The sequence below is a fragment of the Gossypium raimondii genome, chromosome 1 (assembly GCF_025698545.1).
Source record: "Gossypium raimondii isolate GPD5lz chromosome 1, ASM2569854v1, whole genome shotgun sequence".
NCBI classification, from domain to species: Eukaryota; Viridiplantae; Streptophyta; class Magnoliopsida; order Malvales; family Malvaceae; genus Gossypium; species Gossypium raimondii.
The window spans coordinates 6,110,556-6,136,086 of record NC_068565.1 but is presented as its reverse complement, the minus strand read 5'-3'; the positions used below and the strand labels follow the sequence as shown (position 1 = coordinate 6,136,086).

The window sequence follows — 25,531 nt, the reverse complement described above, 5'->3', positions numbered from 1 at the left end:
TATAAAGATCTTCAAATAAATAAATAAAATAAAATGACTCAAAATTAAAAAAATATAGAAATTCAAAAAAATTAGCATGAAGTACACATGGATTGTCACGCAGGCTGCCATGTTTAAAATTTAACATTTTAGTCAATATTTCCATTAAAAATAGTAATTTGACTCTTTTTGAAAGACTAATGGTCAAATTCGACTCCTTTTAAAAGATTGATAACTCAAAAAAAACCAAATTGACAAAAGAAATATAATTAAAAATATTAAATAGAAGAATTTCACATTAAGAAAAGATTTAAACAAACCATATCACCAATTAAATTAATAAAAGTAAAATGATTTACAATTTGAATATTTAATTTTAAAAATTATTTTGATATAAATTTGAAAATTATTAGGTCCTAAAATTTTGAAGTAAAAAAAGGTCTTGTGCCCAATTAAAAGGAAATCTAATTAAATTAAAATATAAAGACCTTGTCAAATCTCCTCTAATTTGTCGAGATTACCATTGAAAATATTAATTTTTTTCTCTTTTTCTTGTGCTATTATCTCATTTTAATTGGGAACTTGGTATATGTACGTTTAAAAGGGAAAGTACAAATAAAAATATGAAATAGAAGAATAAAATATTAAATAAATGAATTTTACATTAATAAGAATTTTGATGAAATAATACAATGAATAAAATTAATTGATATTTTAATTTAATAAAAATAGAATTAATTAAGATTTGGTTATTTAAAAATTATCAATAGCACATTTACGGTTTGAATACTTAATTGTAAAGAAAAAAAGATCATGAGTACATATGCTGTTCACTATTTGTAATTTTAGGGTCGGTACTTTTATAAATAGATAGATAGAACCACAAAGAGGCTAAGGTATATATATGTATATAGGAGATGGACATTAACTGGGAAGTACACAGCAAATGAAGCACTAAACTTGTACGGGACTCATGATTGACCCACCACTGGGATTTCTTCATAGCTTTCGCGCCATCTAAATCTCTTTGGAACAATGCAGCAACCACCAAATTGCTGTTGCAAGTAAATGGTTGCAGCAAATAGCAAAACACCAATAGGTATAATCACATCCCAAGCAGTAGAGAAAAATTCCTCAGCAGGCTTCACATAAATGAATGTTCCCTTGTATTCAACATAGGTGTGGTCACAATAAAGATCGTATGCATGTGGCAGCAACCGAACCAGACTGGTACCGATATAGAACAAGGGGCTAAGTACATATTCTCTAGAGTTTGAGAACATATTGAACAGTATCTGGGGAAGAAGGAAACCATCTGAGATTAAACCTGCAAAGGATTTCAGGTCATCCAAAGTTGAACGCTGCCAGTAGTCGACCGGACGAGTGGGAAGCAACACGATCTCGCGTTTATAGTTCCCCTTATCGACAAGCAGGACAATTAATGCACCAGAACCATACAGTGATAGTATGACAAGCAAGGTCATTTTCTCAGCAAACCATAGGCCTTTTCCGTTTCCATCATTTGATCTACTCGAAAATGCTCGTTGGAGAATACGGAATTGCAACAAGAATGCTACCATTGAAGTTATCCTTATGATTACCTCATTCACTTCGAGCCATCCACCGGTTTGAAACAACATGGTATCCTGATCACGTTTCCGATAGAACAAGGCTTCATAGTTAAGCACCAGAGGAATCAGCTGGCCCATGGTAAGGATCACAAACATAACCAGTGAAGTAAAAGGGAGTGTTTTAGGATGCCTTTTCGCATGATAGACCTGAGATCTCAGAAATAGACATATAAGTGTTTGAGATATTACAACCATCACAATCTCAAGATCCATTGCCCAAATAGTATGCCTAGCTTGTTCCCTGCTGTAAGCAACTGAAGACACATCTAGAGGATCAAAGTAAAGATCATCAGATTTGTCCCGTGTGCTTTCGATTCTTCCCCTTATATACCCTCCATTCTCAAACCCTTTTAAAGGAGCAAGTTGAAAGTTCAGAAGAATCTCACAGTCTATAGAAGTATTTCCAGGTACTCGATCAGTCAATGCAAACTTTCTGCAACCAATCATACACAAGCCTCCGGTGTCAGCATCATAAACCCCTTCAGCAGTAATCTCCATTTTTTCATCAGGTACAACAGATATATAATTTTTATTAGCTAACTTCTGAGAAGTGCGCCATTTGATATCTATCTTATAGCTAATATTGGCTCGGCCTTGAGGTTCCCACCTTGTAGGCCTTTCAAAGTCATCATCACGGATAACCATAAGTGCTATGCCGGCCTGCTTGGAAAACTGATTATTGACAGTGAGAGTATCGGCAGAACCCCTAGCAGTCCTTCCTTCGGAACTTCTAACAGACATGTCGAACTTCATCTCGGAAGAATAGGGTCTAGGGTATCTTTGTCTCCTGTTTCTGTCTAGCTTCCTTTCCGGGCATTCATTTCTTACCCTGTCAAGTTCAGTGTATTCATACTTCAAACTATAAAGACCCTCAATGAGAAACTCAGTACTTCGAAACACGATTTTTTCAAAGTAACCTGAATCATGCACAGTTTTGTTAGTCCAAATTTTCCCCATTATGGTACTGGTCTCTTTAATTGACAAGATTGCAGGGTACCTCAAGCTCAACCTTGTTGTGCAATCTCCAACATGAGCATTAGACCAAGAGTTTGCTGTGCCGAGAAACCGACAAAGCAGAACATGCAACCGATTCTTCTTGTCATCCCACATTCCTTCTCCAATCAATGTTGTGTTGGGATTGAAACGCAGGTCAAGCCTTGAAAGCTTGGTATGATCATCGAACTTTAGGAAAATCCAAACTCTCTTTCCAACATCAGTACAATTAATGACACCAAAAGATATAGAACCAGGCAAATTTTGAACCACCCCACCAACAGGGAGGCACTTCTTGTTGGATCTGCAGCCTGTATACTGCAAATTAAATACATCTTTAATTGCAAGGTTTGAGAACTTTGAACAAAAGGATCTTCCTCGCAGTATATTGTACATAGATAAATTCTCTTCGAGATCACTTTCACTGGAAAATTCGTCACCGGAATCTCCAGACGCAAAGGTGAAGTTGTAATTCAATTGTGGAACCGTCATTAAGGAGATTGGCTCAAAGTAATTGTTATCATTGATAGGACTCAAACTCTTCAAAGTGCCAGTAATCAAAGTAGTAATATTACTTGAATTCTTGATATTATGAAGCTTAAGAACAGCTGCAGGTGTAAGCAGATTACCATCTTTGAAGTATGAAGAACCTGTTCCAACCATACAAAGTTCCCCCGAAGATTTGGACCAGAAACCGTGCAGCTTCAAAATGAACGGATTTGTAAAATCGGCGACCACAGGCGGCGTGTGAGGTGTGGGAACTGAACCGTTTGATGGTCCAACTCGGTATAAGAAGCTGTGTAAAACAAAAGGATTTTGGAGCTCGAAGCTTCCTTCGATCATAAGCACACCATCTTTATCGGTTTGGCTCACCTCAGTGGTGTAAAACGAAAATGAATTTGTATACCTTGTTATATTTGTACTTACAACTCTCAAATTTCCATAATAGTAAAAACCAGAATGGGATGGACCAAATGGACCGAATTCGTAATCAAGAGGTTCAGAGTTGGGGACTGGTTCAGGGACAGTCGTTAAACAATGATCAGAGTAAGAGTCTATAACAGATGAGACAGGTTTCACTGACAAACTAATGAACAGAAGGGAAATTTTGAGGGTACATAGCCATAGAAAGATTGAAGGTTTCATTGCCTTCGTAATTTCAAAGAAGGAACAAACAGTTTTTGATGTCTAAATGAATTTTTGTTGAATTTGTCATTTTCAAGTCTACATGTTATATAGTTAAAGCATCCAAAATCGAAATATTTTTTTATTACAGAATAGACAAAGACTGCATCGAAGGTCCAGAAAGTCATTGAAACTTCCCCAAGTGGGATGGATTTTCACCTAAGATGCTTTTCTTTAACAGGCCTGCATTGTCACCTTGCTGAATAACATTATTCTCCTTTCTGCTGGAAACTGATATACATATATGCCAAGGAGGTATTGGTGGAATTAATGAGAACGCAACTTCTTGAATGTTGACATAAATTGTACAATATATAAAATATTAAGATGACAAATTGGAAGGATGAGAATTTCTCATATATGGGTTAAATTTTATACACGTAAAATAATAAATTGGTCATCCATTGAACTTTGGTTTTCTTTGACCAGATTAATGGACATACTAGCTCGTAGATGCTGAAAATCATGAGAATCATCGGTGGCAACTGCAAATACCATTTAACCAAAGTAGCTGAGGTAGAAGAAAATAGTTGGAGATTGATAATTCGGATTCAGGTAAGAACCGATAACCACTGTCCATAAAAGGGATCAATGTACGTCAGAGACTGTATGTGAGCATCCTATGAAGGAAAGTATAGGACACTTCTCAATTCAATTCTAAGTTACTAGCAGAGGGCTCAAGTTAAAACTACTATGCATATTTATAAATGAAACCAAGTTTCAAAATTTTTATTTTAAAAGTAGTTCACAATACTGGAACCTTGGGAATACTATCAACTCGATTGTTTTGACATTTGGGGACAATGAGGAATTTCTCACAATCCTTTACTCCAAGTACCGTAAATTCCTTCACCAGCATATTTACACATCCGGAGACAGAGTTCTTAAACTTCTGTGAGCAGCTCTTGTCACCTTCATCAACATCTTGAACCCCGCCTTTTACCAGGCAACCTACCTGAGCACCATCCATGTATGCTTTACATGCTACAAGTATATCTTGAGCACGACGGTAGAAATGACCCACTACAAAATCCTCAAAATGCTGCAGCCAAACATTGTTCTATTAGAATTTAAGCCAAAGAGAAGCAATTTCCCTATATTATCATAATAGGAATATCTTAATCCAAACTATTAGTTCCCGGTTCCAGCTTATATACACCACTGAAAATATCAAGAAAATAGTTCGTTCAACTTACCTTTGGTGGCCTCCTCATTGAGTAGATCATTGTCTTCAGTGACAATATGAATGTATCCTCGTTGTATTGTCGAGACAGTAATTCACCTTGTGGCGTGCCTCTATGATGAGCCCAACCAGGCTCATTAAAGTACGGATCCTGGTTCAAGATTAGAGCCTGAATAGATACCAGAACTTGGAGCATGGTAGACATACCAGGTATCCACTTCTCATTCTTATTACCAGACCATGTGTTTAGAAGACTAAGGCATACTTTCCCACAACTGTACAAATTTGGATTAAGGCGCAGTCCACCAGAGTGGTAATAAACTTGCTGAAAAACAATTCTTACTAATCAGTCCAAACACATATACCAGAAAAAATGATCATACAAGATACAATCAAATTCATAAACCACAATTACATACAGGGGGTCCTTTAGGATAGCTAGCAGGGAAGAAAACATCAAAGAAGAAGAGACCATCATGGTAGGGAGTGCCCTCTGCTCCTATAATTACAGCCCTCAAGAGATCCATTCTTGATTCATAAACCCTAACAAAAATAGTGTCTGTTGAAACAGTAGAAACGGGATTGAGTAAGAAAAAACGTTACTTATACATTCCATCAGCATAAAGGGAAATTGTTGCAAGAAAAGTAAAAGATCTCAGCTGTTAATATTTCATGCAAATCTTGATCATTTTGAATCACAATACAGGTTTGCAGCATTCACTAAATGACATATTTGTTTAGAAGGGATGAAAACAGGAAAGAACAAGTTATCAAATGGACACTCTCTGGGAGAATAATTCAACACTTAAAAATCACCTGGTAAATCCTTCTCAAGAATTCTCCACTCCTCCTGAATCTTCTTTGCCCAATTCTTCGGTGGCTGCCGCCAAGAGAATTAACAGAAACAAGTTCACTGATTGAAAAATTAACATAACTACAAAAGGGGAAGACCTAAATACAACTTGAAAGGCTACTCACCTGCTTCGTTGAAGCACCACCAGAAGCATAGTGATGGTCTGAAAAATCTTCAACAGTATCAAACTGTTTAAAAAGTTGGAACTTACTGAGGATATCTTCTTCGTTTACATTTTTCTGGTTTCTGATATCTGCCACTTCTTGAGGAGTAATGTAAACACCATCAACTGGATCAGGAAAACTTGTATAGTTATTGTGCTTATTGAAATTATATTTTGGTTTCATCGGGGGTGGCCACCACGGCATGGAGGGTTCTGCAACCATGGTGTGATTTAGATCTATAGGTGTAGGAAAATTTGAATTCAAACTACCAGCACCAATTTGCTTATTTGCAGCAGAACTAAAGTGACCCAAATAAGTTGGATTTACTGCTTGAGGGAGCATCATTGAATCAGAGTGACTCCCATTACTACCATTATTTGAACCACCAACCTGGTAAGGCTGGAATGAATTCCAAAATGGAAGACTTTGACTGCTCAATTTAAGTTGTGAAGTAGCTGACTTCTTACTTTGAGAACCTTGTGGAAGTAACAAAGTAGAAGGAACAATTACTTCTCCAGGAGAATGACTCAAAGGATCTGCTGGGTTATGGAAACTCGAACTACTAACTAAAGCTGCCTTCTTCATATGAGCAGGATCTGACAACCATGATGAAAGTGACTGGTCATTCCCATTAGCACTCAATTGAGTCTTTGAGTGAGAAGTATTAACACTTGATTGAGTGTTTACAGGAGAAGTATCCTTTTTCCTCTCAGAAAAGTCAGCAAACCAAGGGATGGATGCTTCTACTCCAGCAGGAATATCAACATTATCAAAATGTGCTTGCAACATAGCATACTCATCAACATCCATGAAGTCATTACCGTAATAGTTATCAAAGAAATCATCATCATAGGTCAAATCACAATCAAGGTTATATATATTATGTGATCCTTGGGTAGAATGCTTAGAAGGCTCAATCTTGTTTAATGAACCAGGAGACTTGGCCACAAAGTCCTGAGGAGAAATGGGAAAACAGTAAACAACAAAATCAGAGGTCCAAATGTACATTAATTTTGATGTTAGGCACAGTAAACAGTAACTACAGCAAGAACGCTCCAATCTCTCACATACCTCAGCTTGAATAGCATTATAGATACCAGAGCTACCTTTCACTGCCTTCCCTTTGTTCCTTACATCAACCCTCTCATCGAGGATCACTATATCACTTGAATCTCCATCATTATCTACATCAATTACTTCATGAATAACAACCTACCAAGATATGAAACAGAAATTTTTCTAGTAAACCATGAGGAAGATTTTTCTAAAGAACAACAAGATTGTGCAAGAAACAAGTTAAAAACGCATAACACAATAGAAAAAGTAAGGCTTTGATAAACCTGCAATTGTCTCTATTTCTAGAAAGTAAGCTTATATCATATACAAGATGTTTCTTGGAGCTGATAGCTAGATCTGGAGTTTGTTTTTTCAAAAAAACTGAAAATACATCAAGTCAACCTTAATTTCAGTAACAGAGTTACTGCAAGATGCTTTGCCAACATTCTATCCGATCTATGGCCATACTCTATGGAAAACTAATTGTCTGCTGTTCTTTCTTTCCCAATTCAAATAACACAGATCATGACCAATGTTAAGGTCATTAGCCTTTTCCAAATTTTAGCAAATATTGAACATTGTCAGTCTTAGACACAAGCAATTACAGAATTTAACCCCTATTTAAATGCTTAATACTATCTTCAAAATTTTATCAGCATGAGGATATTGATTTCAAACATTTAGCTCAAACTAATAACTAAAAAGGTCCTACAAAAATGCCTGATAACAAACCAAACCACATGTGAGCATTGACAAATGCCCTTGAGGCTAATTATATTGGTTTCAAACATCTATTCTAACTATATATATACATATATCAATAAGTTTCATCCAGTTGATAAAAGAATATATACCTAAGAAATATTTAAAAGGCACATATAAACTATTTGAAACCTCAACTAGAAAGCAAAGCATCATCTTCTACTAAACGAGAACAAAGCCATTTTTATACACCACCAACACACAGTTGAAACCCACAGTCACACCAAAGGAAGTTGAATCTTCAAAGCGCAGCATTTGAAACTATTAGTAACTTATCTACCAAAGGGACTGAAGAAAAGTACCCAAAAAGGGTTAGGGTGCAAGGATAAATAAGAGTTCAACCAAGAAAACATGCTCAGTAATCATCACCTACATTACCAAGCATGCCTATTACATGAGCAAGGTTAGCTTCTTATAAATCCCTGAGACAGTGTCAAAGGAAGGACCCATCGTCTCAAACTGTTCGTTCCGGGGCCCTGCAAGCAATGGTTCCCTAACAAATAAGGGAGGACATCTAACAGTCACAACATTGGCCACAACTCCCTTCTATTATTAGTACAAAGACCAAAGTAAGGAACCCAAAAAAAAAAAAATGAAAAGATGGAATAAATTTGGTAACTTTAAACTAACATGATTGGAAGAACGTAGTCCCAACTTCCAAGTCACAACACACAGTGATAAGTGAAATCATAAGTTTTCACTCCAAAATTTTCAAAAAAATTTCCTCCTTTAAACCCTAAAAAATCAATACTAAATGATCAAAAAAAGGACCAACACAATTCCACGATAAACCGATCAATCAAAATTCCAATAACAAAAGCAACAACTAAACGATCAGTATATTTAATCGAATTTCATAATTCTAAGAAAAATATTTTTCTAGAATAAGTTAAAGGAAGGCGAAAAGAATTGTTTTTTAAAAAGAAAATAACTAAGTTAATCTTGTGTTTGACCTGCTTTTTCTTATTGGACTTAAAAGAGTAAGGAACCGGAGGAGGGATCTCGATTACTTCAGGGTCCATGAAGAAACCGGAACTCGCAGTAGTAGAAAGCAATCGTTTCCTGTTTGGACAGTGAGAAAGTGAGGAGAGAAAGTGAGAGAAAGAGCAAGAAAAGTCATCAAAGAAAAACCGCAAAAGACGCTCAATTTCTATTCTTTTATTTTAAACAATCAATACAAAATAATTTAAGGAAGGACTTGGAATTGCGCGTGTTATAATAGGCTCGACGAGTAGACGGCGGCGGCGATGGTGGCAGCGGCTTCGTAGATGACATACCAAAAAAACAGTATCCTTCTCTACTAAAGACTAAAGAGATCGTTCTGTCCGGCTCTACGGCTTCGCGCCTAGTCGTGAAGAAATATATAATCAGCTTCCTTTTCCTTTGAATTACCAATTTTGCCACTGATTGGTTTATTAAATGTCTCTTTTTTCTTACGTGGCAGGAGTTGTAACGACTGTGGGAAGTTTCAGTGTACTTGGTTGTAGAAGATCATTGTCAAAGCTTCACGGGTACGACAGTATAGAGTTGACTCATATCTTGACGCTACAGTGGTTTTTTGCACCGTGCGATAAGGTTGCCAGACACGGCTAAGATTTAGACACGTGAAGACTTGAGAATTAAGATTAAGCCTCTACTGTTCATGCGTGGTCGTGTGGGACTCGTAGAAGCGTGGGCGAAAGATTAGTGGAAAATATTGCTGATGCGGATTTTCAAAAGTATTGCCGACGTGGAAAATGAATAATAAATAAATCATAATAAAATACTATCTCTTTTTTTTAGTTTTGGGCCGTATAAGAAAGAACTTGTACATGGGCACACTATCAAAGGCCCAATGAATTATTAGGAAATAATCAGACATGCCTCGGGCCGGGACCGGTTCTAAAATAAAATTTCATGGTCTCATTTTTATTGTTTTATAATTAAATTTAAATAAAAATACTTTTTATTATTGAATTTAAATTTAGATCAATTTGGAATAAAACATATCATGTATAAAGCTAAATTCGAGCAAAACATCCAACTCATAATTAGATCTAATCGAAATAGAGTGAAGTTGTCCTCTATAAAAAATTAAATTTACCCTCATCCAAAACAAAATGGAATTTTATTATAAATAATATGACACAAGCTATAACAAGTAAAAGTATTATGGAGGCCTCTATACTAGGAGTTGGATTACAATTCGTTTTCTTTATTTAAAAATTGGACAAATTAGTCTCTATATGCTAGATCAAAGATAAATCTGGCCATTTTGCTAAAAATTTCATCTATTTTTAATATTAAAAATTGGTCATTGTATGTCAGCATAAGGTACACGCAGCACACCACGTATCACTATTTGATTATTCTGTCAACCACGCCAGTTTTTAACAATATAAATAAATAAAATTTTTAATAAAAATAACGATTTTCCTCTTTGAACTAAAGTATAAGAACTAATTTATTTTTTCAAAAAACAATTTAACTCCATACTAACTTTGGTTTTTTGTGCAATCCTAATATGGGTATATAAGGGAGAAAAGAAAAAGGGAAAGGTTGTAACGAGGAGAACAAAATTGATTTTTCTTTGCTATAAGTGTGGATGAAAATCTTGAAAACATATATTTGAGGTTATATTTTGTTCGATAAAGGGTTGGATATGAAAACTTTTAAACTCTCATTTTTTGAATTTTACTGTGTGGACTCTTCATATTGATTTTGATTTATTAATTAATTTTTTAAATATATTTCATTTATTAATTATTATGATATTTGAATCTATTTGAGGATAAATGATATTTTCGACAATAATTAACTAGTTGGATTTGAAATCATTATATTGTACCATTGTTTAAATATATTTCAGTTTTTAATTTAATGTCGACAAACTAGTCACCAAAAGACCTGCTTTCCTCTGATGGGGTCTAAAAGGCTTGGTTCCAACTGTCCTCCCATTTTCCTTGTATGGTACCTAGTCGACCATCCTTGCGAGTTTGCTACCCACTCTTTTAAGTATCTACCCATTCCTTAGAGCACTCGTTCTATTATTGAAAGTGACACCAACCCCCACATAAGTTCATCCATTTTGCGCCATAGTCAAGAAGAAATGATAGAACATGTCCCATCACAGATATCCTTCCCATGTATCCCACAATGATGGCATGACAATAGATTTACCACGTTAATGTCACCAAACACGAAACCTCCTCTATATATACTCCTCTGCGCAATGAAGAAGGGATCAACCCTTCAACACTCTAGCCTCCATATTGCTCTTTACATCCTCAGTCTCTTTGCCTAGTTACCACCTCTGACTCTCCGTCCTGTAAAGTGAACCATCTTTCCTTAGTACTACCACATCCTCCTCAGTGTCTCTTTTTTGTTGATACCTAACATCAACAAAGTACATATGAAATTTCATGCAGACTATCATGTTTAAAATTTTAACGTTTTAGTCAATATTTTTGTTTAAAATATTAATTTGACTCTTTTTAAGATATTAAATGCCATATTTAACTAATAAAAAAATTAAATTCGCAAGCAATATAAACATCAAATACTAATTTTATTATTATGCGAAGAGTAATCTTACATTTTATTTTATTTTTTTGCTAAATAAGAAGCAAACTAACAAAACCTCAGCCTAAAAACTAAGGCCAGTCAACTAGTGCTATCTTGAAGCAATCGACCATAAATTGTAGCTGGTGGTTCGGAGTAAGTTTGAAAGCCAACTTGAGTTCTTTTGAGAAGGTCAGCCATTCCATCAGCTAACACTATTGCTTCCCTGATGAACACGTCTAACGTGAACTACCCAGTCTCGTCGCAGCAACATTTTCAGCTCATGGAAAAGTGCGATATGTTGTACCACCCCGTCTCGCCCGTTCAATGCTTGCACCAATCCAAAATTATCCGTGTGGCACCCAAGTTCCAAGCAAGAGATAACCCATTGTCCACCCCCCACATCTCCGCCTCCATTTCTGAGCACATATCCATGCTTCTAGCAAAACCGATCACCCACGCTCCATGGCAGTCCCTAATTATTCCTCCTCCTGCTGCTACACTATCAGGTATTCTTACATATTTAATATTTCACCTAAGAAGAAAATTATCTATAAATATGTAGACCTCTCCTTTAGCAAGGGCAATCCTTTTGCCTATAGGAATAATTAAGTACCGACTTTTGTCACGGGCCGCAGGTCAAAGCCCGTGACCATCGCAACAAATGCATCCAATGGAGGTCTATTGCTCAGATGGGGATCATTTGGCCCATAAGAACTGGCCCGATCCAAAGAGCTATTGGACAAGCCTGTCAAATTGAAGCCTGGTTGGCCCGATAATGAAGAGATGACAACTTAGGCTAATATGATAACTAATCTTAGAAGATAGAAGGAAGCATATCTTGTAAAGATTAGATTAGATAAGGCTTATCTTGTAAATTCCTAAAATTAAGGGATATGGCTAATCTCATCCGTCGATGTAAATGTATCTTGACTGTCGGTTTTGGGGGAGCTCAACTATAAATAGAGAGTCTCCCCCTCAGCTGTACTCACTCCATTCATTGTTTCATTATTCTTTGTGAATAAGAGAATAGAAAGCATTTACTCAAACACTTTGCGAGTGTTCTTTATGTTATTCTTTGTTGTTCTTCTTTTGGCATAAATCGCTTCCGCTCTTCAATTTGGTGCCTTGGAGGAGTTCTTAAGGAATCTTCACTTGAGTTAAGGCTGACTTAGGCGAGTTTGGACGAACAGATCGCCTAAGGCCACACGGATCGCAAGAGAAAACTCTAGCCCCGTGACACTTTGACATGGTTAAATATTTCCCACTTGACTTTGACATGGCTCGAGAGCTGGTATGCATACCAAAGAATAATTAAGTTCCCTTCAAAACGTACTCTAACTCTAACAAAGGAGGAAAAGGAAAAGGAGTCATTATTAGACCAAAAGTCAACTATAAAAGTTAATTAATGGGCGCAATATCCACACTACTATCTATAAAAGGAAGGACATAAGGCATTTCTTACTTGGCACATGTACATTTCCTTTGTTTTTGTCTTTACATAATAATATAATTTTTTCTATTTTTTTAGATCATATAAGAATATTTAATTTTCAGTTTTGATCCATATATTTTATTCAAATTTGAGATTTAATCTCTCTATTTTAGTTTTGAAATAATTTAATATTTCAACTTTTATAATACCATTACTTAGTCTAAATACTTTATTCAAATTAAAATGTCTATTTAAATTTTTAAGAATTGTTATCACCATTAAAATTATCTATTAAATTTAGGTCTATTATAATGTCATTTTGTTACTAAGTATTTTTAAAAAATTTAAATTGTCACACCAATAAATTTAACAAATAAATTTTAATAGTGTTAACATATAAACTTATATTTTAACTCGAAAAATAAAGAGACTAAATTTTGAAAACAAAAATACAAAACTAAATTTCAAATATATAAATAATACAAAAATTTAAAACATATTACAAACTCTATAATTAGAAAAATAAATATATATTTAACCCAAGATCTTATCTAAATTTAAGCTGTAAAAATCTTCTCAAGAATAAGGAATTTGACCATAAGATCTTGGCAATGTTAATAAAGATTGCGATTTTGGAATTCTGAATATCCAAATTTAAGTTGTAGAAATGTAATGGTTTTTTTAATCGTAAATCTTATCTAAATTTATTTTAATTTAAATTCGAATATATTTAATTTTTCAATTTATTGTATTTTATATTACAAATAAGAAATTTATATTTTAATAAATGATTGAAATAGAAATTCTCCATCAATCTTTAATTCGGAAGAAAGATGCCTAGCAAATTGATGGTCAATAATTAATGAATGAAAATCAAGTCAATTCAGTCACCAAACCCATTATATTATATCTCACCGGATAAAACAATTTACCTTTCTTTACTTGCTTTTTTTTAAAGAGCAAAAAAAAAAAGACAAAAGAAGAAGAAAACTAGAAAAAGGTAAAAGACAAACGAATAAAACATCCTATCGCTGTGGTGCCATACTGCTAAGGACCAATGTATAGAATCAAAGAATTGTAAATATACATATATAAGCCATAAGAGATAAGCAAGAACATGTATCCAGTGTAAAATTTAAATAAATTTATTGAATTCTATATTTTTTTACGATAAATTAATAATTTAATTTTGAATTTATCGTATGATGTTAATGTGGATTCTCAAAGTTTAATTTTTACAAACTTTTTCAATTTTAATTTTATAGATTAATATATGCATACATATTCTTATCTCCCTTTCCTAAAAGGAGAAATGATATGGACATGAGAGGAGGATAGCAAACCTTCGCCCACCATTATCAAAAGATTCTTTCAGCACTTGAACCAAACAGTACCCTCCCCTCGCTTTGCATCATTGCAATTTGCTTCCTCATCTATAAATGCATGCTCGTGCTGCAAAGTATAGCAATCCCAATATTGCAAGCTAGCTATCAACTTTAAGACACTCAAATTCACCATGTCTAACACTTGCGGCAACTGCGACTGCTCTGACAAGAGCCAGTGCGTGTAAGTAAATCCATACTATCTTTGTCATGTTCTAAGTTTGTGTCTGGTTTTTAGATTATGTTCATGTTTTGACATAATTTATCGTTGGATTTTCTATGGTTGCAGGAAGAAGGGAAGCAGTAACACCATGGTCATTGAGACTGAGAAGAGGTATATATGTACTTTCAACTCTTCAATGGCTTTGATACCTGCAACAAAACGAACCAATATTATCCATAAAATTCTTCAAAGCATGCTATTTCTATGATCTGATGCTAAATTAATATATATAATCTGGACTGTGTTGTTTCCTTGCAGCTACATCAGCACTGTTGTGGCAGAGGTTCCAACTGAGAATGATTGCAAGTGCGGAGATAACTGCAGCTGCACCAACTGCACATGTGGTCGTTAAACAGACATAAAGAGCAATGACGTTCTACTTCTTGGTAATATTGGGGACCTAAGATTAATGAAATTTGGGTTGAATAATTTGTGTTTATGTGTGTTTTCATGTTTAACAGTAATGTAATGGCCTTATCTATGGACTTTGGTTAATGAATTACTATTTAGCATATATGATATTCTTGGTATAGCAGCAAATAGACTAGGTTACCAAGAGATATTACAAAAAATGTCAGCTTCATATGTCAAAAGAGTTGAGCCATGAACAGAGTTATAATCACACCACAGGCAGAGTGCAATCCAGAAAATACATACATCCTGCCAGTTTATTCATAATATGACATGGTACATGAAAATCTAATTCAGTTTGAAGAATTAGAACACCTTGTAGTTTAAAACAGAGAAGTCAAGAAAAAGAAAAACATGGAGGAATAGGCCTAATTGATCATCATCTAAACAAACCTTACTTCATCAAGCTTCTTACTCGGGTTTGTGTGTGCCTAAAGACAGATATGTTCAATTTCTTTTCAAGAGTTTAATGCATTTGGAGTCCTCAAATGTCCATATCTTGGTTCATGAAACAACATTTGTTGGAATTCAAGGTGACAGATTAGATTAAGAACCAGTCAGTGTACCAGATTTGATAAAACGATTTGGACCACTTAAATTGGAAATCCCGTAGAACTAGTAAAAAGAAAAACAGAAATTGCAGTTGAACCTATTTTATAATTTCTTTAATTTTTATTTTTATTGATTTTTAATTATTTAATTAATTATTATTAGACTGGCAGTTGAATTGGTCTAGTTATTAAAGTAATGCATGAAATTATTATTGGTGTTCCAATTCATTCCACATAATGTTGTTTGAACCGGACTGGTTGAACCTAGAATCGGTTGGAGCAGTGGTTCAATGAGAGGTATAAAATCAGTTGATTCGCGCACCGATATGAACCAGTTAAATCGATTTTTATATTAACATTTTTTTAAAAATAATTTATTTATTTTAAACCACTTAAACCGATCAAATCAATCAAACCGAAAATTAATAATCTAACTAATTTGACTACCAATCTAATTCTGACAACATTGATTCTATGTGAAAAAAGAACTCATAAAAATAAAACATACAATAAACACATAATCCATTATAGACAAGCTTCTTCCCTATACTCCAACATGTATGGTTATAGCCGATCCCTAATGTTGCTGCAGGACAGGCAAAGCTAAGGCACATGTATCCACTGAAATTATGTTATCCTATCGAATGATGTTCAATTTCATGTCAATGTTTAAAACTCAATCTTTTTAATTTTATTAAAAAATTATTTTATTTTTTATTTAATTTTTTATTTTTAAGTCTTTAAATTTAGGTTTTTTTGTCAAATTATCTTAAAATTGATGAAAAAGTCAACATTTATTAATTTTACTCATGTGGTATTAATGTGAATTGTTGTGTGGACGGCATGTAAATATTTAATTAATTTTAAAAATTTTAAAATATAAAAATATATAAATATATTTTGGGGTGATTTAATAAAAAATACAAATTCAAAACTTAAAAAGACAAAAAATTAAATGAAAAAATATTTTTTTTGTAAAATTGGGGGAAAAAAATCCCAAAGCTATTTGTATCCATGTGTTGAAAAGAACTAGGCAATCCAGGGGGGGGGGGAAAGCAAATAAAAGATACGGCAATTCCTTACAAAATTTTATTGGTTTATTGGGACAAAAATTACATGGGATTTTATTATATTACATTAAAACCATTCCCCTCCACCCCAAGCTATGACATTGCCCTTTCATTATTCTTTAAACTCAAGCATGTTCTAGATTCACTCTTTCTCATATTTCACTGCCTGACCTGAACAAAACAGCATTTTGACAAAATAACTCAACTTGTCTTTCATTTCTCAACCCTTTAATCATACTTCTCCCTCCATGAACAGGCAAGAAGCAAAACCCAAGAAAGAGACAACATGATATCCCCAAGAGCTTGCCTAAGCCATTGATGGGCAAGATCTTCAAGCTTTCCTTCAAAACAAACCCTCCAAACGGCCATTGAAACATGAAGAAGCACACACCCTTTTGCAAAGAAGCTTTGGAACTCTCTGTCTTCAACAAATGCCACCATGAACAACACAAGACCAATGGTGAACAAAAGCAACCCAGAAAACGATTGAGATGTTTGGATCAAGAGTTGATCATGGGGTGTTGAACCTTGTAGTTTACTCGCAATCTCGTGGCCGTGGCCGAAAACCGAGACTTCCTTGGTGTAAAACACCATTAAAGCTCCACAAGTGATGGCAACCATTGAATGGAGCATACAAATGATGAAGAACCCTGGTAAGCTCATTGATCAATGAAAAAATGGGCAAAAACACTGACCCCAGAGCTGAAATGGAAGAATAAAAGGAAAGTTTATAACTTGGGAAACAAAGCATTAATGCCAAAATCAAGGCAGCTTTATAATAGATTTTGACTATTTCATAGGAGATTTTATTTGGATTTAAAGAAATATAAAGCAACTCAAAACTTAAGTGGGGCAACTGGTAATGGGTGAAAAATTTTTCCTTTTTTTTATTCAACTAATTAATGATTTTTTTTTTGAGATATATTTGTTATATACGGAATGAGATTAAGTAGGGCCTAAAGTCTAGACTTATTGATATTTTTTACCAATCCTAGTAAATTTTGCTACCCAAAAAGAGTACTTTAATGTCTTAGATTGGGGATATTTGGCTGGTCCTCATTTAGAAAATAATGGTTCACCATATTTAGGGATTTTGGCTTGTCTCAAGTCAAGTCTTGTTTTTTTCTTTAAATTTCATTACAAATTAATGAAGTCACCCACACTTCATAATATCATTAAATAATAATATATAAATCTAAATTTATCCCGTAATTAAAGAAAAAAAGAAGAAAAGTCTATAAGATAATACAACCTTGAGCCCTTCAAGGACTTCAGATTCTCATTGCTTTAATTAATTGATCAAAAAGACCTAAAAATGGTCAACTTTAGAATTTTTTAGTCTAGAAAAGGTTCATATCCTGCTTTAGAAAATTTCCAAAAGCCTAAGTTTTGGCAACACTTTTTCAAGGATAAGTTAAAGAATACACGCCCTTAAGATTTCATTTCTTTGCGATTACATCCCTATAATTCACTGCTAAGAAATCCCAAATTGCATTCAGATTTCCTTTTTTTTCTCAAAATGATTTAGATTGTTTGGAGAGTGGTTTGCATGATTTACAAAATCCCAATCACGTTTACTTTGATATGTAAGGCAAAGCCAGCCAAATGACAACCATTCTACTCTTTTATCAAATAGAGGCTTTTCAAGAGGAACCCATCATTGCTAACCTCTCTCACCTTACAGCTGTAGCGAATAAAGGAAACTTATATATATATATTAATCACATGGACTATCTGAAAGTTGAGACTGTATTTTTCATCTAACCAAACATGTCTCTTCACATAATTTTTTACTGTTTAAACCTCAACAAACTCTATCTAAACAAAGATTCTTTTTATGTGAATGACAACAGCTTGTATGAAGCTCATTCAGAATCTACAACAATATATGAATTAGATATCAAAATTTCAGACAAAATATGTGTATCAATGTTCTCCTTGTATGATCCTAAAAGTATCTAAACAGTCCTATGGTGACAATTAGAAGCAATTTGATTTTGTTAAAGTAAAACAAAAGAACGAAGCTAAATTCCTTCCTCTCTTTTTGGCTCAAACAGCATTTAAAAGAAATTTCTATCTCTATTACTAGCAGCAGCCTTACGGTGACGGCTTGAACCCGATCTTCTATCCCTTCCACGTCTAGGAATCCTCTTCCCAGGAGTTTTTCCACGTGTGTTGGGCAAAGCTGGTGGACGTCGAACCACAGCAGGAACAGGTGGAGGCATTTGCTCCAACAAATCCCTATGGTATGACTGTAAAGAAAAAATCACTCGGCAATTATAACAGTCACCCATCAAACCTATAAATGCCACAGTCCAAGCATATGCATGGAAAGAATGTTGGTAGTATCCAATAAAAGCCTATGGAATCCCTCTAACCAGAAAAATGAAGACCAAAAAGCCTCAATCCTTCAATTCAGCATATCATGCAATAATAAGAATGACTTTCAACATTGGAATAACTGAATGTGTTCTTAAGTAACTTCTTGTCTATTTCAGGATTTGGTAAAAATATAAAAAGGTATATTAAGGTTTATGCTCTAAATTCAGTCTGATCAAGTTAAAATGCCAATACATAATATATAGATACCTGTATGACAAAATTGCGTCTTTCACAATCCAAGAACATATTGATACTCCAATCAACTTTTGTCATTATTTTATCCCTTACTATGGCAAAGCTTAACTGGTCCCTGGATGTAAAACGGTTGACTTCATTGAACCACAGGCAGGTAAGCAGATTTGTAATGGGAATATGTTCCTTTATGAGTACACAACCTTCGGGAACATCTGAAGAATGCCAGTTGATACCAAAAAGTTGAATTTTTTTTAATGTAGAATTGGTTGAATCACTGCATAAGTAGAAGGCATTTACCTATTTGCATAAAATATTGTACGTACCGCTGGTTATCGGAAGTTTGGCCTCAGAATATGGAGTTAAACCCTCTTTTTTATAAAAATCCACCTGCTCATCAATCGAGGAATTATCATATTTTCCTGCAGCTTTATTTGCTTCAGCCTCCACAAAGACATCAAATCGTCTGTAGTGTCTCGAGATTGCAAAATTAGCATTTTGGCGCCACAAGAATCTGAGAAGAATAACCAAAACAGATAATGATTAAATATTAAAGCAATGTAAAACTTATTTAAGTAGCTATGTAGCAACAATTTGGTTTTAACATTCTTAAATGACAAAAAGTCTTGAGAATGAAACCATATGATGGAAAAGAAATCATATAATCTAAGAATTTTTAAATCAATTTTAAAAACCAACGGCATATAAATAAAACCATAAAATGTAGGGTACCTCTCAAGAACTTGGTAAGGATCCACAACAAGCTGTAGCTTTCCATCTATCCATATTGAGTAGCGAACATTTGGGAAGATTCTATGTAATAAAAGCTTTGGGACCTGCCAAGTAAAAATGACTCAGCAACTCTGAACGATTAAAGAACCAGCTGTCCCCAAACTTTCATAAAATATCAAGCTCATACACTCTTATTTTGTGGACTGAAATATATAAATTTAGGTACATATTGAAGAAGGAAAACAGAAACAGTGAGGAGAATCAATTGCCAAGATATGTATGTGCTTCTTCCTGTTTGTCTATTAGAACCAAACAAAACTAAGTCGCAATCACACCCTTTAATAACAGCAAAATGCAAGATGGAATACACCAAAACACCATAGATGCTAAGTTTTGAGCATAGAGCAAAAAAATAATAGAACCAATTCACAAAATCCACCCTCGCATTAAAGGCAATAGATGGTACGGTTGAATGCAAAAGTCACAATGATATGGAAAAATAAAATCAACCTTTTATATTCTGAGCATATATATAAATTATTCAATGAATTCAATAACAGTAATTTCCTTTTTCTCCCTTATGTACTCGGAATATCAAAAAAAAAATAACTAACTAATATTCAAGGATCTTGTAAATGGTCAAAGGTGAATCAGATCACAAAGAGTCCAAGTAATGATTAGAGAAAATAAGAAAAGAAGTTGAAAATCAAACGAACCAAATTATGCTGACCTTCCCATTACGTCTTGCATCACTATAAGGAACATTGTGGATGACAACAATTCTCCACAAGCCCACCCGCTTACTGCTGCTCAAAATACTTCTATTTTTCATGAATGCTTCTGTTTCTTCATCAACAAACATGTAGAAAGGGATATTTTTCTTTGCTTCTTCACTAATGTTCTGGGGCTGCTGTATTACATCATAGTTCCCTGAAGAACAAAAAACATATAGCAATGAAGAAGATCCGACATACATAACCAAGAAGCTAATGTGGAAGATTGAATGCCCAGTAAGTACCAAATATGGCAGATGCAACAATGATGTCATGGAACTGCTGCAACTCTGCAAGGTCAGACTCATCAAAGTCAAATCCAGTCCCATGACCAGGTTTACTTCCCTTAATGAATCTGACAGAGAAAGCATATGAATTGTAATATTAGAACGCAACAGAGGAACAAGACCTATTTATGAAGACAAATAATGCATTGAATCATTTACATGCACCATATAAAGTATAAAAAATCACATAATTTTCTGTTATTATGTTGTATTAAAAATGTGATCAGGGGAGCAGATCCTACCCACAGTGCACTGCCATTGACTCTTTTATATCAAATGAATCATTTCTTTGCTTTAGAGATGGATATCCACCAAAGTCAGAGCCCCCTTGTGGTTCACTTTTGATAGGATTTTCATTAAGAACATATGTCAGATTATGAAGCACTGGAGATGCTGATGAAGAGCTTGGCATGCTAGCTATTGCCTGATCCACAGGGAGATAACACACTGGACATGCTGAAAACGGGATGAACAAGAATAAAATCAGTACCAAGATAATGACACATATGCTCAATATGCACATATTGAAACAAGCAAGTCAAGATGACAAGAATGTTATTTCAGCCTATGTTTTGATCATTTTAATTTGGTGCAACAAGAGTGATTAAAAAACCAACATACGAATGATCCAATGGTTTTCTGGTGATATAACATGTTATTGTTAACAAATATGTTTGCTTCTATCACAAACTACTCCTTTTAATGCCTTCATGTGAAAAATATAACTACAATCACTCAATCACAGTGAAGGCTATGTTCCAATATACAACTCTGATGATGAAAATAAGAAGTAAGAAGTCCAACTTACGCCGAGGTCCAAGCCGTCTACGAGTAGGTGGAGGGGGAGGAGGAAATGTGAAATTCACGCATGGATGGCGAAATGGCAAAACACTTGCACCTTTAAAAGCAGGAATCTGAAATCTATTTTCATCTTTCTTCTTATCCTTCTCTCCAAGGATCTGTGAAGCTTCATGATGGCCACCATTCACATATGGAACTATTCCTAAAGTTCCAATCCGTTGAAGAACATTTGGACTAGTGCTGTCTGGTTCATTTATAATACAGAACAACAATTTATTGCCTCAATCAGATAACCATGCTGAGAATGAAAAGTCACATAGTGAAGTAAAAGACTAAGTATATGTCTACCAAATTATTGATGCATATTTCTAGCTATACAAGTAACACTTAATTCTCTAAGAAAGTAAGAATCAGGGTCCAAGAATCAAATTAAAACATAGAGCCCATAGTAACAGAAAAAGGAACAAACCTTTGTTAACTACAAAAGAACCCAAGGCAAAGACCAAAAGGGCAAAGGCAATGAGAAGCAGCATGGAAAACTTCCGACAACCTATATAACGGTACCAAGCATTAGGGAGAGGCCTCTCCTTCTCCCTAATAACTGAAAGCATCTTGGTTGAACTCTTTCGTACGTTACTCAAAGATTTAGATATTCCACCACCAGCAATAGCCCCATTTATGTTCTGCAATAACCCATAGCTCCCTGTACGTAGACCCAATGACCCTCCATTCATTGTATCTCATATTCAACCTCAAGCTCCTCATTCATTTCCTTTCACCCTCTCATTCACTCAACCACCAACAAGATTCTCCTTTCAAAGAACTATACCAGGACTTTTTTTCTGCTATGGCAATTTAGAAGCGAAGTTAATCACCCAATTATCTGCTTTGGACGAAGAACACTAAGAATATTGGCCAAGAAATCAACAGATATAAAAAAAAATAACAGTTCTGCAAAGCTCTTCCCTTCCCACATTGTTCCCAAAAACCAATGTGGTTGACTGCTGATAACAAAGAGACAAAGGCGTTAAAAAAACAGAATCTAAGTAAATATTTTCTTCAAAACAGTTCAGACAAAGATTATAACCTTTTCTGCCATATATGCTCGTTGGAAATTCAGATTGTAGAAACAAAAAGCCAACGACACAATTCGTCATTTTTTTTTATTTACAGTGAAAAAGATTGAGATTACCGTAAAGCATCTAAAATAAAAATTCTAATCATAATAATACACAGACTTAATGCCAAACTGCAACAAAGAAATACATTAATTAATTAATTAAAATTATTTTAGCAATGTGATTGAATTATGCTAACAAAATACTAAACTTTAAGAATTGAAACTTTCTTTTCATGATTCAGTTTCACTTAACTTACTCTCAAGAAACCAATATGATTGAATTATATTAACCCAACAAAAGAATTAAAAAGAATGAAAAGGAAAAAGAAATCAACCATAGAAACATACAATTTCGAGATCAAAATTAGAACCCAGTTTGAATTTCATAAAATTGATTCAAGAACCGAAGTGATTAAATTATTAACAAATTACCCACCTAGAAAAAAAATGTCTTTAAAATAAAAATTGGGTCTTTATCCATGAGGCAAAATGGATAAGACCCACAACCAAAAATAATAACACTAATAAAATTGTTTTGTAAGCACAATTTAAATGAAATAACAATTTAATTTCCAGGAGTTCAACTCCAAAACCCAATGAGACTCCAAAAATGAAGAAAAAATATATAAATAATTTTCTAAAAAGTGGGAAATTACTTACCTTAAAGAAAATCTAGGACCCTCTTTTGATTTTTAACTTTTTTTTTCTCTTTTCCTTCTTCAATTTTCTGTGGAATTCTTTATGTTTCTTTTCTGGTGGTGATTGTTTTAGTTGGGGAAAAACTGAAAAGTTACTCTTTTTTTCATTTTTTGGTAAAATTAATAAGATGAGTAACAAATGTAGTTAACTATTTGCAAAATTAAGTCCACCTTATGTGGAAAAATATATAGTATGGTTTGAACTTGATCCAATTAATTGAGCTTATTTTCTTTTCATTTTATTAAATTGTTTATTAAATTGATAGGGTAGTTTTAAATTTTTACATATTGTATTAATTTAATCATAATTTTTAAAATTAATCCTCAACATGACAAATTATCTCAATTTGGTTCTAATTCCAAAAAAAAAAAAATCAAATATATATAAATATTTTCGAAAAATATATAAAACTTATTTAAAATTTTACATTTTTAAAATTATAATATATGTAAAAGAAATTATAATTTTTAAATTCTACAATAATATGAATATTTAAAAGCAATTCTCCATGAGGGGAACTGATCTTGGGTGAGCATACCTCTGTTGCATCGATGGTGATTGGAAATGGGATAAATTTAACAAAATATTACCACATTCGATCGCAGCTAGAATTGCAAGCCAGCATCCTCCATGAGCTTGGGATGTGGAGGATTTTCTCGGCTAGATATAGACCAAGGACCACATTTTCTCTACGAGATCTGCATATGAAATGCTGAGTGGTACCAATGCGATTACAATTGACAGAAGATGGCGACAACTATGGAAATATCAGGGGTCGCACCGTGTCAAAACTTTTTTGTGGCTTATCTCATGTGGTAGTTTGCTTATGAACGCTAATCAAGTGAGACAGCATTTGGCTACGGATGCAACGTGTGCCGTTTGTGGGCATGGTTACGAAGATACAGATCACATATTGGGAAAATGTTTCCCTGTGCTGTCAATATGGAGCAACATTATTAAACCGACAAGTTGGGATGAATGCAATCATAGCAACATTCAGGACTGGATAGTCTCTAATATGATGTACCCCTCGCTCTATATGACAGATCATAGTAACTGGGAAACCAAGTTTGGATTCATTTGTTGGTTACTGTGGAACCGAATGAATAACAAGCTGTTTAATGAAAATTTTATTGAGCAGGGGACACGGCTGAGTAACAATTTTAGCGCCGTTAATGCTCTATTTTTAGTGGCGGTTTTTGTCCAAACGCCACTAAAAATGCCGCTAAAAGCCTGTTTTGATGTAGTGCAAGGCTTCGGTTAGGCTATGAAAAAATTTGTGCCTGAATACCTTGAGTGCCAAAACTCTTGGTTTGTGTCATCACCTAGCTTGTGTTCAATCCTCTGCTATGTGCTTTATTACTATGTCACCTAAGTCATTACGACTTCAGAAAGTTTAATCTGGAAAACTTTCTTTAGAATATCTATGCAAATTTCTAAAGTTGGTAGATACTCCTCTGTTGTAATGTTTTATCTATTATTATCTAGTTTCCTCGACTTGTTTTTCTTTGTGTTTTTCAATTCTTTACCACAAATCCACTCCCCTGTGATCCTTCAAGCTTGCTCAAGTATCCTCCAAGCAAAGAGTTTGATGCAAAAATAAGGGATCACGAAGCTAGAAGGTGAATAGTCTATAATTAATAAAGACATTTAATCTTCTTTATTTATTTGTCTTTTTAAAAACTTCCGAGATATTTCTGCTATGTGGAAAATCCCATGCTTCTGAAGGAGAATTTCTTTCTTGTAAAGAAAATACTTCGATCTCTCCGGTGTTTAGCCTATAAATAGACTGCTGTTAACTTGGTCTTTGTTTTTACTGTATGAGCTATTATTATCTTCTTTTGAGATGTTCTGCCACTGCTGTTATAATGGCCTGAAATCTTCAGTGCTTAGAAGACGTACTATATTGCTAATACTCTACCTTTCTTCTGTATTGGCAGACAAGGAGCTTGCAGGGACCAAAGGTCGGAGACTTGACCTCGACAGTAGAGCAACAAAAGAGTCTCGAGCCATGCCAGCACCTGATGCCAACGCTGAACTAGCCTTGTCAATGCAGGTAAACTTAAGATTTGGTTATATTGTATGTGTGTAATATAAATATATGATGTATATTCAATGGAAATAACA

The 25,531-nt window shown here is 34.2% G+C and overlaps 4 protein-coding genes across 7 annotated transcripts; all 4 read right to left on the bottom strand.

Annotated features, from left to right (window-relative positions):
- Positions 1-950: 950 nt before the first annotated feature.
- On the bottom strand, positions 951-3,749 carry LOC105786711 (uncharacterized). Its single transcript, XM_012613205.1, has one exon. It carries the CDS (start codon positions 3,747-3,749, stop codon positions 951-953), a length of 2,799 nt encoding a protein of 932 aa, XP_012468659.1.
- Positions 3,750-4,470: 721 nt separating this feature from the next.
- On the bottom strand, positions 4,471-9,131 carry LOC105779091 (probable ubiquitin-conjugating enzyme E2 25). Its single transcript, XM_012602841.2, has 8 exons — positions 9,005-9,131; positions 8,760-8,868; positions 7,060-7,200; positions 5,950-6,942; positions 5,788-5,851; positions 5,391-5,530; positions 4,985-5,296; positions 4,471-4,830 (listed from the first exon to the last, which is right to left on the bottom strand). The coding sequence occupies exons 1-8, from the start codon at positions 9,079-9,081 to the stop codon at positions 4,534-4,536; spliced, it is 2,133 nt and encodes a 710-aa protein (XP_012458295.1). The 5' UTR covers positions 9,082-9,131; the 3' UTR covers positions 4,471-4,533.
- Positions 9,132-16,415: 7,284 nt separating this feature from the next.
- Positions 16,416-17,475, bottom strand: LOC105779052 (uncharacterized). The gene has a single exon (XM_012602805.2). The coding sequence runs from the start codon at positions 17,079-17,081 to the stop codon at positions 16,647-16,649; it is 435 nt and encodes a 144-aa protein (XP_012458259.1). The 5' UTR covers positions 17,082-17,475; the 3' UTR covers positions 16,416-16,646.
- Positions 17,476-18,112: 637 nt separating this feature from the next.
- Positions 18,113-23,513, bottom strand: LOC105779024 (probable hexosyltransferase MUCI70). Of its 4 annotated transcripts, none has more exons than XM_012602789.2 (10): positions 23,366-23,513; positions 22,055-22,427; positions 21,593-21,829; positions 21,027-21,240; positions 20,743-20,852; positions 20,455-20,654; positions 19,725-19,828; positions 19,319-19,506; positions 19,008-19,207; positions 18,113-18,670 (listed from the first exon to the last, which is right to left on the bottom strand). In XM_012602789.2, exons 2-10 carry the CDS (start codon positions 22,317-22,319, stop codon positions 18,479-18,481), a joined length of 1,710 nt encoding a protein of 569 aa, XP_012458243.1. In that variant the 5' UTR covers positions 22,320-22,427; positions 23,366-23,513; the 3' UTR covers positions 18,113-18,478. The 4 variants fall into 4 exon arrangements, with proteins under 4 accessions (XP_012458243.1, XP_012458232.1, XP_012458236.1 ...); XM_012602778.2 differs by having other exon boundaries at positions 22,055-22,586; positions 23,366-23,493; XM_012602782.2 differs by having other exon boundaries at positions 22,055-22,589; positions 23,366-23,449.
- Between the last annotated feature and the right edge of the window lie 2,018 nt (positions 23,514-25,531).

What these genes read in the sequence shown, in the direction of transcription:
- LOC105779024 (XM_012602789.2), bottom strand. Translation starts at nt 22,319, where the DNA reads ATGAATGGAGGGTCATTGGGTCTACGTACAGGGAGCTATGGGTTATTG. An exon ending in CCTTACCAAGTTCTTGAGAG is followed by an intron (nt 19,507 to 19,724) that starts GTACCCTACATT and finishes TATTCTTCTCAG; the next exon opens with ATTCTTGTGGCGCCAAAATG. An exon ending in GACGCAATTTTGTCATACAG is followed by an intron (nt 18,671 to 19,007) that starts GTATCTATATAT and finishes TTTTCTTTACAG; the next exon opens with TCATACCATAGGGATTTGTT.
- LOC105779091 (XM_012602841.2), bottom strand. Translation starts at nt 9,081, where the DNA reads ATGTCATCTACGAAGCCGCTGCCACCATCGCCGCCGCCGTCTACTCGT. An exon ending in AGTCCAATAAGAAAAAGCAG is followed by an intron (nt 7,201 to 8,759) that starts GTCAAACACAAG and finishes ATATCTTGGTAG; the next exon opens with GTTGTTATTCATGAAGTAAT. An exon ending in TCTTGAGAAGGATTTACCAG is followed by an intron (nt 5,531 to 5,787) that starts GTGATTTTTAAG and finishes CTGTTTCAACAG; the next exon opens with ACACTATTTTTGTTAGGGTT.
- LOC105779052 (XM_012602805.2), bottom strand. Translation starts at nt 17,081, where the DNA reads ATGAGCTTACCAGGGTTCTTCATCATTTGTATGCTCCATTCAATGGTT.
- LOC105786711 (XM_012613205.1), bottom strand. Translation starts at nt 3,749, where the DNA reads ATGAAACCTTCAATCTTTCTATGGCTATGTACCCTCAAAATTTCCCTT.